At 43.8% G+C, this 14,538-nt stretch overlaps 1 protein-coding gene across 2 annotated transcripts in view; it reads right to left on the minus strand.

The window, feature by feature from the left end:
- dpf3 (double PHD fingers 3) overlaps nucleotides 1–14,538 on the minus strand; it is a 67,438-nt gene that overhangs the window by 40,290 nt on the left and 12,610 nt on the right. For both annotated transcript variants that reach the window (XM_072440920.1, XM_072440835.1), the window contains exons 2-3: nucleotides 4,107–4,267; nucleotides 173–280 (exon numbers count right to left, since the gene is read on the minus strand). In XM_072440920.1, the coding sequence (XP_072297021.1) occupies nucleotides 173–280; nucleotides 4,107–4,267 (269 nt within the window). The remainder of the gene's footprint in view (nucleotides 1–172; nucleotides 281–4,106; nucleotides 4,268–14,538) is intronic.

The raw sequence follows: 14,538 nt of genomic DNA on the forward strand, positions 1-14,538 counted from the left end.
AACCGAACGCATCGAGAACAGCTCTGCAGACGCTCAAGTCAGAGTTACACTCCGGTCATCAGAGTACAAACACATGAAATACTTTGCCCGAACAGTAGATTTCACAAGGCGCGTTACAAAGCGAAGTCTTTGTTTGTTTGTTTGTTTGTTTGTGTGTTTGTTTGGTAGTTACCCAGTCGCAGCTCGCAGAGTCGGAGCTGAGGATCCAGAGGAGGATGAAGTCGTCTCTTCTTCCTCCAGCAGCGAGCGGGGTACGTGTACATCTGCCCCGCTGCTTTTCCTGGACAGAAAACACACAACAGCGATTTAATATTCATATACATTTTAGATTTATATTATACCCTATTATTACATTACATTATTCGTTTGCTCTGGACAAGAACTACAGCTTCCCTGGGGCAGAAAAAGCTAAGTGTGTCTGCCAATCCGTGCCATCAGCCTTAACAACAACCAATCACTCACAAACAACACATGGACAACGAGGGTGTCTTGCCCATCATGAGACGCCTGAGCACAAATGTGTCACAGACGTGTGTCACAGACGTGTGTCACCTTAAGAAAAGTCACGGGACCAAAACATTTAGTGTGGGTGTGGCTCGAGTCACAAGATAAAGCTGCTTGAGAAGGAGAATCAACAAAAGGAAGTTAGACACCTTCATTTGATCAGGGTCAAAACAGTGTTTCAGTGCGAATGGGTATATCTTTTCACAGAGAAAATGAATCAGATTTCTCAGATTGGGCAGCCTGAAATAACACTAAGGGTCAACACAGGGTCAACACAGAATCAACACAGCGTCAACACAGGGTCAACACAGGGTCAACACAGGGTCAACACAGAGTCAACACAGAGTCAACACAGGGTCAACACAGAGTCAACATAGGGTCAACACAGAGTCAACACAGAGTCAACACAGGGTCAACACAGAGTCAACACAGGGTCAACACAGGGTCAACACAGAGTCAACACAGAGTCAACACAGGGTCAACACAGAGTCAACATAGGGTCAACACAGAGTCAACACAGAGTCAACACAGGGTCAACACAGAGTCAACACAGGGTCAACACAGGGTCAACACAGAGTCAACACAGAGTCAACACAGGGTCAACACAGAGTCAACATAGGGTCAACACAGAGTCAACACAGAGTCAACACAGGGTCAACACAGAGTCAACACAGGGTCAACACAGAATCAACACAGCGTCAACACAGCGTCAACACAGAGTCAACACAGGGTCAACACAGAGTCAACACAGGGTCAACACAGAATCAACACAGCGTCAACACAGCGTCAACACAGAGTCAACACAGGGTCAACACAGAGTCAACACAGGGTCAACACAGAATCAACACAGCGTCAACACAGCGTCAACACAGAGTCAACACAGGGTCAACACAAAGTCAACACAGAGTCAACACAGAGTCAACATAGGGTCAACACAGAGTCAACATAGGGTCAACACAGAGTCAACACAGAGTCAACACAGGGTCAACACAGAGTCAACACAGGGTCAACACAGAATCAACACAGAGTCAACACAGAGTCAACATAGGGTCAACACAGAGTCAACACAGCGTCAACACAGAGTCAACACAGGGTCAACACAAAGTCAACACAGAGTCAACACAGAGTCAACATAGGGTCAACACAGAGTCAACACAGCGTCAACACAGAGTCAACACAGGGTCAACACAAAGTCAACACAGAGTCAACACAGAGTCAACATAGGGTCAACACAGAGTCAACACAGAGTCAACACAGGGTCAACACAGAGTCAACACAGGGTCAACACAGAATCAACACAGCGTCAACACAGAGTCAACACAGAGTCAACACAGGGTCAACACAAAGTCAACACAGAGTCAACACAGAGTCAACACAGGGTCAACACAGAGTCAACATAGGGTCAACACAGAGTCAACAGAGTCAACACAGGGTCAACACAGAGTCAACACAGGGTCAACACAGAATCAACACAGCGTCAACATAGAATCAACACAGGGTCAACACAGAGTCAACACAGGGTCAACACAGAGTCAACACAGAGCCAACACAGGGTCAACACAGGGTCAACACAGAGTAAACACAGAGTCAATACAGGGTTAACACAGAGTCATCTACACATTGCTCTCACTAGAGCTGTAAATATTTAACCACTAATTGTAATAATAATTGTAGCCGTGTTTTTATCATAATTGTTATCTGGATTATGCACTCAAAAAAAGCGGCCTTGAAACGACTTTGTATCAATAATAAAGTATATGTATAAATAGTCTCCATCTAGAAGCTTCCAGTCACAAAATCTCAGCCTTTATTGGGTTGATAATAATCATTTAACTAGTCGACTGCTGAAATAATCGTTAGTTCAGCTCGAACCACTGTCCAGTGACCCAGCATTTACACCAAAAAGCAGGGCACTTGAGGTTATAAAGATGACCGTGATGGTGTTGATGCAGCCTCGCGCTCTGGGCACCGCCTCGCTCATCCAAAGCTCTGCGGTTCAATCCCCGGTTCAGTTTGGCTCGTCCAACAATCAAACAAGCAACGGAATCGAATCGAACGTTAGCTGGGGTTGGTGTTTTGCCGCGTGTTTTGAGGCCGGGCTGCGTCGCTCTCCGCCTCGAATTGCGGATGTGGGTCGTCTTGTTTTGGCCGAAGAGAGCGAGCGCCTCCTCGGTCGGAGCCGCGACACAAATAGATTCTGCTCCGTCTCAAACCGAAGCCTCGGGACACACCCTGTACTTTGCGGCAGGTCACGTTCGCCGCAGTTATTCCTGGGACTGCAACGTTTTTTCAGACGAGAGGACTTTTCGACGTCAACCGAGGAGACGAACAGAGAGGCGGACGGTCTGGGGATTTACGGTTGTCAAAACTCGATACCTGGACACTTGAACTAGCACTTTGGGTGACCAGGTAACACAAAGTCCAGCCTTTTCTGAGCATTTTACGAGACTAGACCATATTTTACTGGTCCATGTGGTAAGATAAAAGAGAATACTATGATTTTTTGTGTTTAAAATTACTGTTATTGTGGCATCAAAATAAGTCATTATCAAGTGTTCTCCTTAGTGTTAAAATTGAGTTTTAAATGTTGATATTGTGAACTCTTTTTTTAGGTTTGGTTTGTATCAGAATCGTATTTCAACTGCAATAAAACGCCACTAGTGTCATGTTTTAAAGGTGCACTGTGTAGCTTTAGAGAAGGGTTTTCGTTGTCTTGTTAGTCAAAACGAAACGTGTGTTCGGACAGTGAGCGCGGCCACCTCTCCCCAGACCTGACCTGTAACTTCAGTTAAAATAAGACCTTTATTTGTCAGTGTTAGATTGTCGAGTCCGGAGGAACAAGAGTGAGCTGGTTGTCAAAACTGGCCTGAACTGTTATATTTTTGACTATTTTGTGTTTGAGTTCATAACATAAGATGAGATAAAGTCATAAGTCAAAGCTAAGTCACATTTAACCACTTTTTCTTATGTATTTTATATCACTCTTGCATTGAACTGCTTTGTCCCACAGATGGGAAAAAATGAAAATGTTTAATCCTAACAACGAAAACTAGTCTCCAAAACTACCCACAAAGTCATGATTTTCAAGAAAAGCCCTTAAAAATTGTTTTAAAGAGAAGAACTAAAAGAAAACAAAACAGGAGAAAAACTATAATCCTTTGGTTTTGCAATATCGTCCCGCGCTACAAAAGATCCTACGGGAAAACAATAAGAAACGCTACTTTTTCTCTCTTTTAAGATGTTTCTATGTGTCTATTTTAAGTTCAAATAATTCAAGCCGAATCAGAACCGAGTCTTAATGGACGTTACCGATGTGGCGTTTCCTCAGAAAACTACACGGATTGTTCTGTGGATGTACAAACACTGCAGGCGGCGCTAGCATCGCAATAGCATTTAGCTTGATATTACCGTCACCGTTCTTGGATAGTTGAACAAACTCTAACACTTTATTCGCGTCTCTGTGTCTACGTTTGGCACAGTAAAACCCCTAAAGCTCGTCTTGGCTCTTGTAGGTGCTGAACAGAGGCACAGAGCAGCTCTTCTACGTCGAAATGAATGAGCCGCTTCCGCCCCACAGACAGGACACAAAGTGAGCAGCGTACCTGGTCGCCGGTGCTGTTTCTCCATCCAGATGTAGCAGTTGTTTTGGGCGACCCCTGTCTGCGAGTCGAGGAACGGCATGCGCACGCTCCTCTCGGCGCACAGCCGCGCATTGTAGCTGCGGCAGTGCTCGATGGCCTCGCGGTAGAACTGGTCGCCGAGGCTGCAAAAACACAGAAGGACCAAACACGTGAGCGCCGCGCGATTCTGCATGGTCTGTGGGATTAAAGTGCCCCCTACAGGCTGGACAACGCATTGAATTAAAATGAGGTTAAGACAAATATTTCAAATGTTGCCAACAATTATACACATTTCATCCCAGAATAGCAAATAGTTCAGGTTTATAACTTTACTTCCTGTTTCATCACAGTAGGAAATTATGCAGCAAACACTGGGTCAAAACTCAGCTAATGTCTCACAAATGTTTTTATTTGACAAATATTATGCAAGAGCGACTTTATTTTGTTGGATTAATGTTACAATGATTAATAAATTGTTTCTTTCGTGTAAATAATGCAACATTTTAGATGGAATGAGTTTCCCTGGTGTGATGTCACTTCCTGTCATTGTGTACAGATTTTTGAACTTTTCTCGACAAATACCTGCTCGATTGGTGTAAAACTATCATTTAAGATTTACAACAGGTATAAATGCACCAAATAATGTCATGGGCCCTTTAATGGACACTACTTGGGTGTGGTCGAAATGTGAATTCAAAAGAGACGTATAAAAATAAAAATAAATGGCAAAAAATGACACTTAATGTGAAAGTATTGTCTTTGCACCTCTTTAAAGTTCGTCTCAGTTAGTTTGATGTCGACCCGCTGAGGGGAAGTGGTAACTGTTACTCTTGTTTTAGGACAGTAAAGTGCAGTAGGTCATTATCAACTGTAGTATTCCAGTAAAAAAAGTAAACATCTAGAAAGGGTTTGGCTCTGAGTTACTTTAAAATAAGGTGAATGAAACACTGTTCTTATATAATAGTTCAAAGTATTTACCTGTCTACATAATATATACATTCTACTTCTTAAAGTTACTCCTACTTGAGCAGTTTTGTTTTTTTACTGTACACTGCTGCAAGTTTAAATGGTTTGTATTTATGATAGTCATCTTTAACAAACGTTTACTTGATGGATTACTTTGCTTGTTTAAAGATGTTTCTGACACTAAATAAAGTTGGATTGTATTTTTTAAAATGGGCTCGTCTTGATAACACATTTTGAAATGCTGCTACTGAAAATTATCACAACAAATGACAATACTGACGCTTTTTTATGCCACTGACACAAAAACATTAAAGAGTATCCCGACACAACCTTTTTTGAATGTATAATATCGATAAAAAATACACTTTTACACAGTTTTACAAGTTACTTATTCGACCCTCTGCAACTCAAATCTATAAAATAACAAAACATTTCCCACAGCACAATTTTTTTTTACATGCGATACATACTGAGCCCATTTGTAGATTGAACTGTGACAAAATCGATTCCAATAACTATTCAAAGCAAGATCTCAAGTTCTTAATTCAAGTACTTTCAACAGTGGAGATACAATAGTCTCAGGATACTTTTAACAGTATTTATTGTCATATAAATAAGTCAAATCATCTATGTCTAAGAAGAAAATACTACCATTTAACTACCAACAATTAACCGTATTTGATATCTTTATTTCTAGTCATTGTATCCAACCTCGCCGCCATGGAAACCAGGTGGAAAAGTTTTCACACAATTTTCGCAGCTTTTTCTGTCGCAAATATGTTTTACCCTCTGGACGTGCGCGACGTGATTAGCGCCGCTGAAATCCCCACGGGGAAAATCGCCTCAGAGTTACTGCCTCTGTTATGTTTTCTTTTTTTAATGGTGAATGGAAAAAACATGTGTCCAGCTCTACGACTGGTTCTGGGACAATATCCACCTACAAGCACAATATCCACCTACAAGCACAATATCCACCTACAAGCGCTATGTCCACCTACAGCACAATATCCACCTACAAGCGCTATGTCCACCTACAGCACAATATCCACCTACAAGCACAATATCCACCTACAAGCACAATATCCACCTACAAGCGCTATGTCCACCTACAAGCGCTATGTCCACCTACAAGCGCTATGTCCACCTACAAGCACAATATCCACCTACAAGCACAATATCCACCTACAAGCGCAATATCCACCTACAAGCGCTATGTCCACCTACAAGCGCTATATCCACCTACAAGCACAATATCCACCTACAAGCACAATATCCACCTACAAGCACAATATCCACCTACAAGCACAATATCCACCTACAAGCGCTATATCCACCTACAGCACAATACTCACTACCGCACAATATCCACCTACAAGCACAATATCCACCTACAAGCACAATATCCACCTACAGCACAATATGATCCTACAAGCACAATATCCACCATCAAGACACAGTTTTCTGACAGTTTAAACCACCGTTGGACTAAATAAAGGGGTTTTATGGTATTATTGTGTGTTGGATCAGAACTATTTTGTCATTTATGTGGAGTTTGGCTTGTTTACAGTCTGGTTGCTCGGTAACAGCTGTGGAATTACCTCTACCTGTGTCATATTTGCGCTCATGTCCAAACAGGAAGTACAATTATAAACTTTCCACGGTCAAACAGGGCACAAACGGGCAAAATGTTCAGTCAAATCTGAAATATATGTGTGTTTAGTGCGTTTTCGTGAGATGTGCAGTTTAACCTGTCGTATTGACTTTAAACCGAGCAAAAAGGCAAAATAACAGAGAGTTTTTACCCAAAAACAAGAAACGACGAGCCGCAGAACCTGAAGCAATGGTCCGGACCGCGACAGGAAAGACATTCAGAGAGTAAGAGACGGGATAACCACGGTAACGCAGGGGTGAAAAGGGTCGCTGCTGTTTTAGTTTTTTTTTTGCAGAAGAGAAAATCCCCTCCTCCGAGTCCAAACACTGCATCTTTGTGCGTTTCATATTAACCAGGCACTTCTGTCCACTCTGACATTCTTGGCATTTCTGAGCATTTCCGCAGCGAGAATCTGTGGACTCTCGTTTATTCAATGACTTCGGTCCGAGCACGCGTAACTTCACTTGTGTTTGCTTCACGTTTTCCGGCAGAGACGACTGTGTTTACGGAGATTCAAACTACAGGATAAGATAGTTTTGTACGGAATAACAACACTAGCGCGTGCAACATTTCCTCAACAAATAAAACCAAAAATTGTGCCTGAATTGTACATTTTAATCATCTAAAATCACAAAAAGACATTCAGTAATTCCAAGTTTGTGTGTCCGTGAGACGCGGCTAAAGCTACTTCCGTTTCTTTTCAGCTTTCTCGGCATTTACCGTATTTTCCGGAGTATAAAATGCATAATAGAGAAGAGAAAAAACATATATAAGTCGCACTGGAGTATGAAATGCGGTTGCAAGTGTGAAAATAACAAATAATATCACTTATAAATCGCTCCGGAGAATAAGTATAAGTATAAATATAAGTCGCACCCCGGCCAAAACCTATGAAAAAAGGTGCAACTTATAGTCCGGAAAATACGGTATTTCACTTTTCTGCAAAGCTTCTAAGCCGCGTTTTAACCTGTCTTTATGCAATGGACCGGGTTTAGATAACGCGCTTTCGAGGTTTTACGCACTGGAAATTAGGGGTGAGTGATATTGACACAAATAGATGTCTCAGTATTTTCTCAGCATAAACAACGCCTCAGGAATGTGCAAAAATGTGTCTGTAAAAGAGTTTCAAATGTCTCACAAAAACGTCTGACAACGAGAGGAAATGCAATAGTCCACGTGTATGACTCATAAAGCCGGGATATTTTCACCACAACGACTTTAAAAGGGATTTTCACAACTCTCGGCTCGGCCCAGAGCGAGTTTTGCCGTCCCGGGTAAAGCTAACAAACATTAGCATGCTAACGGTGCACCTATATAGACTTAAACGCTTTATATTTAGTTGCCGACAAAGCACTGTGGTCTCATTTTCACCCGGCTCGACGCTTTTACAATAAATCTGTCAGATCAAAACTGATTTTACATTCAGGTGCAAAAATATCCCTTTTTACCTTTTTTAGGGAATATTACACGATACAAGATGTTTCTTTTCTTTATCAGAAAATGTTTAACAGTTTATTTTTCATATCTCCAAAACTATTTTTCTACATATCAATCTTTTCTGCTGGAAATGTTATATTCCGTGTCTCGACAAAGCGAGTGTCGATAAACAGGAAACAGCTGTTGCTAACGTGCTTTGCTAGCTTTGTTTTGCTAACCACGTGGGCTGGACATATAAGTTAGCTTCAGTGGAAACACGAGCATTATCACAAGATCAAGTCTGCGTTTCTTAAGAAATTATCACTATTCTTTTGTGTTTCTGTCGGCTTTTCGCTGCTGCGTTTTCACCCGAGTCTGCGTTTTCACCCGAGTCTGCGTTTTCACCCGAGTCTGCGTTTTCACCCGAGTCTGCGTTTTCACCCGAGTCTGCGTTTTCACCCGAGTCTGCGTTTTCACCCGAGTCTGCGCGTTTTCACCCGAGTCTGCGCTTTCACCCGAGTCTGCGCGTTTTCACCCGAGTCTGCGCGTTTTCACCCGAGTCTGCGTTTTCACCCGAGTCTGCGTTTTCACCCGAGTCTGCGTTTTCACCCGAGTCTGCGTTTTCACCCGAGTCTGCGTTTTCACCCGAGTCTGCGTTTTCACCCGAGTCTGCGTTTTCACCCGAGTCTGCGTTTTCACCCGAGTCTGCGTTTTCACCCGAGTCTGCGCGTTTTCACCCGAGTCTGCGTTTTCACCCGAGTCTGCGCGTTTTCACCCAAGTCTGCGCGTTTTCACCCGAGTCTGCGCGTTTTCACCCGAGTCTGCGTTTTCACCCGAGTCTGCGTTTTCACCCGAGTCTGCGTTTTCACCCGAGTCTGCGTTTTCACCCGAGTCTGCGTTTTCACCCGAGTCTGCGTTTTCACCCGAGTCTGCGTTTTCACCCGAGTCTGCGTTTTCACCCGAGTCTGCGTTTTGTCTTATCCAAAATTCTCGCTGCGCTACGCAACGCGAGCCCGATGAATTTGGAACCTTCAAACGGAATCTCAAGTCAAAAAACTAACAAAAATAACAATATTAGCTTGTCATAGCATATTATTAACTATTAATAGCCAGATGAACTGCGCTTTGGCTCCATCTACTGGCTGCAGAGGGAATTACACTTCAAGCTCAGACTTCTTGATGAAGGGAGGGAAAATGGGGCTAAAAGTAGATTTTTGATTAAAAACAAAATAATAATGACAATAATATTTTTTTTAAGTAAAAATTTAAAATAGATAAAATGAATAAAATAAGATAAATAAAATAAATAATAATAAAATAAATAAAATAAATAAAATAAATAAAATAAATAAAATAAATAAAATAAATAAAATAAAATAGACTGGAGACACTTTCGGACCCAAACTCGGCTCCAAACTGAACCAGTGGAAACAGCTCTAGAGTTGTCAAACAGGACAGCGTAAAAGCCTCAAATTGCGTCTTTGTTTCTCGATGATAAATATTCATGCGTGGCCGGTTTAATCCTCTCTGAGCGGGAGGAGCGGCGGGACGAGCTGTCGATCGTTCTCCATTTGCATCTTCTCTCAGTGCTTTGTACTCGACCCATTCAGAGCTTTTATCATCAAGGGCTGCGCTTTTATTCATCGCTTCCACAAAGGACTGCATTTTAAACGTTATCGGCCACTGTTTTTCCTCAAGCAAGCCAATAAAGAGCACAATGATCCTGACGGGTTTAACAGCGTTGAACGATGCGTGTAAATGTAAAATATCAACCGTCTTGGATAGTATTTGTCTCCTAAATTACTTTAAGATGTCTCGGATTGCACCAAAGTCATATTTTACATTCAGAAACATCCAAAAGACATTGTTTCCTGTTGACTACCTGTCAGAGACATTTATTGCAGTTTTATCTCGCCTCCCACATTCGTCGCTAAATAATAATCATATATATTCCCGGCGTGAAACAGCGAGCGATAGCCCCCCCACAAGGTTAAAGCGTTACACTGCGCACGGACACGTCTGAGCGCCGGGCACGTTTGTAATTTATGATCTGACGCTTCGCTGAACCTGCAATAAAGACGGGCATAAAACACGATATCGGGAATGGAAGACGCACCGCGGAGGCCGTGTCGCTGCACGGGCGTGAGCGAGGGAGCGGCCAGAGGAAGCGTCGAAGAAAAGAGGACAAGAGACACGGAAGCAGGAGACAAACGCTCGAGTTAACAATCTGATTCTTCCTTTTGTTCGGGTTTTGTTGGTTTAGCTCAACAAGTGATGACACCGCTGCCTTATGGGTGGGAAAATGTCATTTCCGTCGACGTTTTCCTCCGTTATTTGACTGTTTTTATCCAGGGCAGTGAAAGGTGTTGACAGCAATTAAGTTAGTAGTTGATTCAAATGCTATATTTTTGCTAACATGGTCAAAATTGGTCCAAATTGGTCCAAAGATAAGATACGATAAGATAATAACCCGAACCCTTTATTTCTGCACTGGACAAAAAAGACACTAAGTTGAAAAGTGGTTGAATTAAGTGAAATGTAGCTTCATTTAAGTATATTTTGAGTTTCTTAAAAGAGGATTTGCCAATAAAATAAATAAAATAAATAAAATAAATAAAATAAATAAAATAAATAAAATAAATAAAATAAATAAAATAAATAAATCAGCATGAAAGCCGATGGCGACAACTCAAATTGCGTCTGTTTCTCGACGATAATCGTAGGTTCTGTCATTATTTCAACTGTAGTTGCATTTTTTTCTCATGTCAAGTTAGAAAAACGCTTCTCTTTGACAGATATTTTATGCTTGTTCCATCTTACTTTAAAGGTAGGTTTAGAACAAGATAAATACTACTCATTTCGAGCACTTATTCACTCATTATATCGTTGTAGATGGCCGTAGCGTGCAATGACCTTTACGCAGACGCGACTCGTTCAATGTTGGACCGCGTTTCTCTCATTCGACCCTGATGAAAACATAATCCTTACATTGCGACCCCCTTTCTCCCCCCGCCTCCCTCTTTACAAAGGAAACTCCCCCCGCCGCCTCCCTCCGCCTCCCCCCGCCTCCCTCCCTCCTTACCCCGCCTCCCCCCTCCTTACCCCGCCTCCCCCCTCCTTACCCCGCCTTACCCCGCCTCCCCCCTCCTTACCCCGCCTCCCCCCTCCTTACCCCGCCTCCCCCCTCCTTACCCCGCCTCCCTCCGCCCCCCCCCGCCGCTCAGAACAAAAACACATGTACAGAAAACGCGCTGCAGCAGCTCGTGTCCCCCCTTTTTCGGACTAACCGGCCGTTTTCCGGACGACGCGGATTAACGGCGGCGACATCGTTGAGTCGAAACGTGAAAAATGAACAAACGATCTCTTCTTCTCTTCCATAATGAACTTTATTCGTTAATATTCTTTATGCAGAAGCATTAAATTGCCACATTTCAACCTTTATCTGGCTGAAAATGTCATACAAAAGTCTCAAAGTGCTGACTGGTCCACCTTTAGTTCAAGTCTCTCTCTCTCTCTCTTCATCCTTCTCTCTCTCTCTCTCTCTCTCTCCCCCCCTCCCCGCCCTTAGACAAAGACCAAACCCCCCCAAAATGACAGATGCAGTAAATAGAGCCACCGGACAAGACCCCCAAACAAGGTCTCACTCCTCCTGCCTCGGTCGCGCTCTCTTTCCTTTCCTTCTTTCTCACTTTCTCGTCTCCTTCTGTTTCTCCTGCACCACTCTCTCTCTCTCTCCTTCCTTCTCTGTCCCGTTTCTTCCCCATCTATCGCTCTCTTTCTCTCTCTCTTCCAGTCTCTCCTACTCTTTCTCTCTCTTTCTTTCCTCACTCCTGGGCTCTCTCTATCATATGTTTCTTTCTTTCTCTCGTCCTTCTTTCTCTCTTTAACTCTGTTTCTTTGTTTATTTCCTTTGCTCTCTCTCTTTTAATTCTCCTTTATTTTTCATTCATTCTTTCTCTTTCTCTCTTTAATTCTTTCTTTCTCTCTTACTTCCTTCCCTGTTGCTCTCACTACTTCTCTCTCTCTCTGCCTCTCACCTCTTGTCCTTCTTTCACTCTGTCTGTTCCCTCATCTCTCTCTCTCTCGTCTCCTCCTCCCTTGTCTCCTACTCCCTCGTCTCCTCCTTCCTCGTCTCCTCCTCCCTCGTCTCCTTTCTCCTCATCTCCTCCTCCCTCGTCCCCTCTCTCCACGTCTCCCCCTCCCTCCTCGTCTCCTCCTCCCTCGTCCCCTCCCTCCACGTCTCCCCCTCCCTCCTTGTCTCCTCCTTCCTCATCTCCTCCTCCCTCGTCCCCTCCCTCCACGTCTCCCCCTCCCTCCTCGTCTCCTCCTCCCTCCTCTCCTCCCTCCTCTCCTCCCTCCTCGTCCCCTCCCTCCACGTCTCCCCCTCCCTCCTCATCTCCTCCTTCCTCGTCTCCTCCTCCCTCGTATCCTCCCTCCTCATCTCCTCCTCCCTCCACGTCTCCCCCTCCCTCCTTGTCTCCTCCTTCCTCATCTCCTCCTCCCTCGTCCCCTCCCTCCACGTCTCCCCTCCCTCCTCGTCTCCTCCTCCCTCCTCGTCCCCTCCCTCCACGTCTCCCCCTCCCTCCTCGTCTCCTCCTCCCTCGTCTCCTCCCTCCTCGTCTCCTCCTCCCTCGTCCCCTCCCTCCACGTCTCCCCCTCCCTCCTCGTCTCCTCCTTCCTCGTCTCCTCCTCCCTCGTATCCTCCATCCTCATCTCCTCCTCCCTCGTCCCCTCCCTCCACTCTCTCCCCCTCCCTCCTCGTCTCCGTCCATCACTCACATCGGGGGGGGGAGGGGCGGCAGAACAGATGTATCCAACAAACACAAAAACGACGCCCCTCCTCGTCTCCTCTGACCTACATCTCCCACAAACATGTCGTCTTTACATTTACACAAACACAAAGAGCTGACCACGTTGAATGCCTTGGTTGCCATGGCACCAGGGCCCCGGCCATTAACTGTAATAACAACAATAACACAGTCCCATAGATAATAATAATCGCATTGTTTATAGCTACAGTTTAATCAGGTTTTTCACTCGTACTTCTCTGCAGTTTTCACATAAGATCCTGATGCGTTTGAGGACTTTTACCAGCACGAGTCGCATCCCCTTTTAGTCGATTGGACAGGGGTGTGTTCGGTCGCCCAAGAACTTCTCAGTTGACTACAGAAGTTCACGTGGATTCAATCGGGCAAACAGGTCGTCTCCTTCCGTCGTATTTAAACCCAACCGACGCAGCGAGCGGCTTCTCATTACTGACGGGACCACGCGGAAAGACGAAACCCGTGGTCATGGGATCTGTGTGAGAAATAGTGCCACGCCGGAATCAGGGCTGGGCGATTAATCGAAACGTCAACAGATTGAGTGAAATCGTCAATTATTGTTTAGGAGTTGTTTTTGTTAGTTGATAGTTTATGTTCATCAAATCATTACTGAAAGCCATTTTGCCTAGCTTTAAGTAGAATTAAATTCATCTTTTGACACTGCAGAAGTTTATTGAAACAAAGCCACGGGGAAGTTGTGCTGTGATCAGGGAGGTCAGGATGACTCAGGTCACAATGTAATCGAACCAAAAAGCTATAATTGTGACAATTTTAGTGGCAGAATTTGGTATTTTTTTGTTCTATATACAGCCCAAAAAATAAGACCAAAATGGAATGTTACTCCGCTGTTTTTGTCACATTTACCGTATTTTCCAGACCATAAGTTGCACCTTTTTTCATAGTTTTGGCCGGCGTGCGACTTATACTCCAGAGCGACTTATATGTGATATTATTCGTTATTGTCACACCGACAACCACAACCTCTAGGCTCTAAGCAACGCAGAACACTTCCTCTGGAGTTTGTGGAGTTGTTTAGAAGTGACACAGAGGAAGAAGAATTCAATGGATTTAGTGATTTGGGGTAAAACTGATGCTTTGGTAAACTTGTTAGCATGTTCTTTATGCTATAGTTATCTGAATAACTGTTCATATGTTACGTTAACATACCAGACACTTACCACAGTTCTGTCTGTGCCTCATGTAGCTGAAGGTGTTAGCGTTAGCATACGTCATGTAGCTGAAGGTGTTAGCGTTAGCATACGTCATGTAGCTGAAGGTGTTAGCGTTAGCATACGTCATGTAGCTGAAGGTGTTAGCGTTAGCATACGTCATGTAGCTGAAGGTGTTAGCGTTAGCATACGTACACCTATTCACCATGTTCTCTCATCTGTTATTATTCTAAACTGCATTTCAAGAGGAAATGTCTGTTCTTGGACTTGGATTTTATCAAATAAATTTCCCCCCAAAATGCGACTTATACTCCAGTGCGACTTATATATGTTTTTTCTTCTCTATTATGCATTTTTTGGCAGGTGCGAATTATACTCCGGAAAACACG

The sequence above is a fragment of the Eucyclogobius newberryi genome, unplaced genomic scaffold (assembly GCF_026437365.1).
Source record: "Eucyclogobius newberryi isolate DKJ021-1_F unplaced genomic scaffold, fEucNew1.0.hap1 SCAF_1, whole genome shotgun sequence".
In the NCBI taxonomy this organism is placed as follows: Eukaryota; Metazoa; Chordata; class Actinopteri; order Gobiiformes; family Gobiidae; genus Eucyclogobius; species Eucyclogobius newberryi.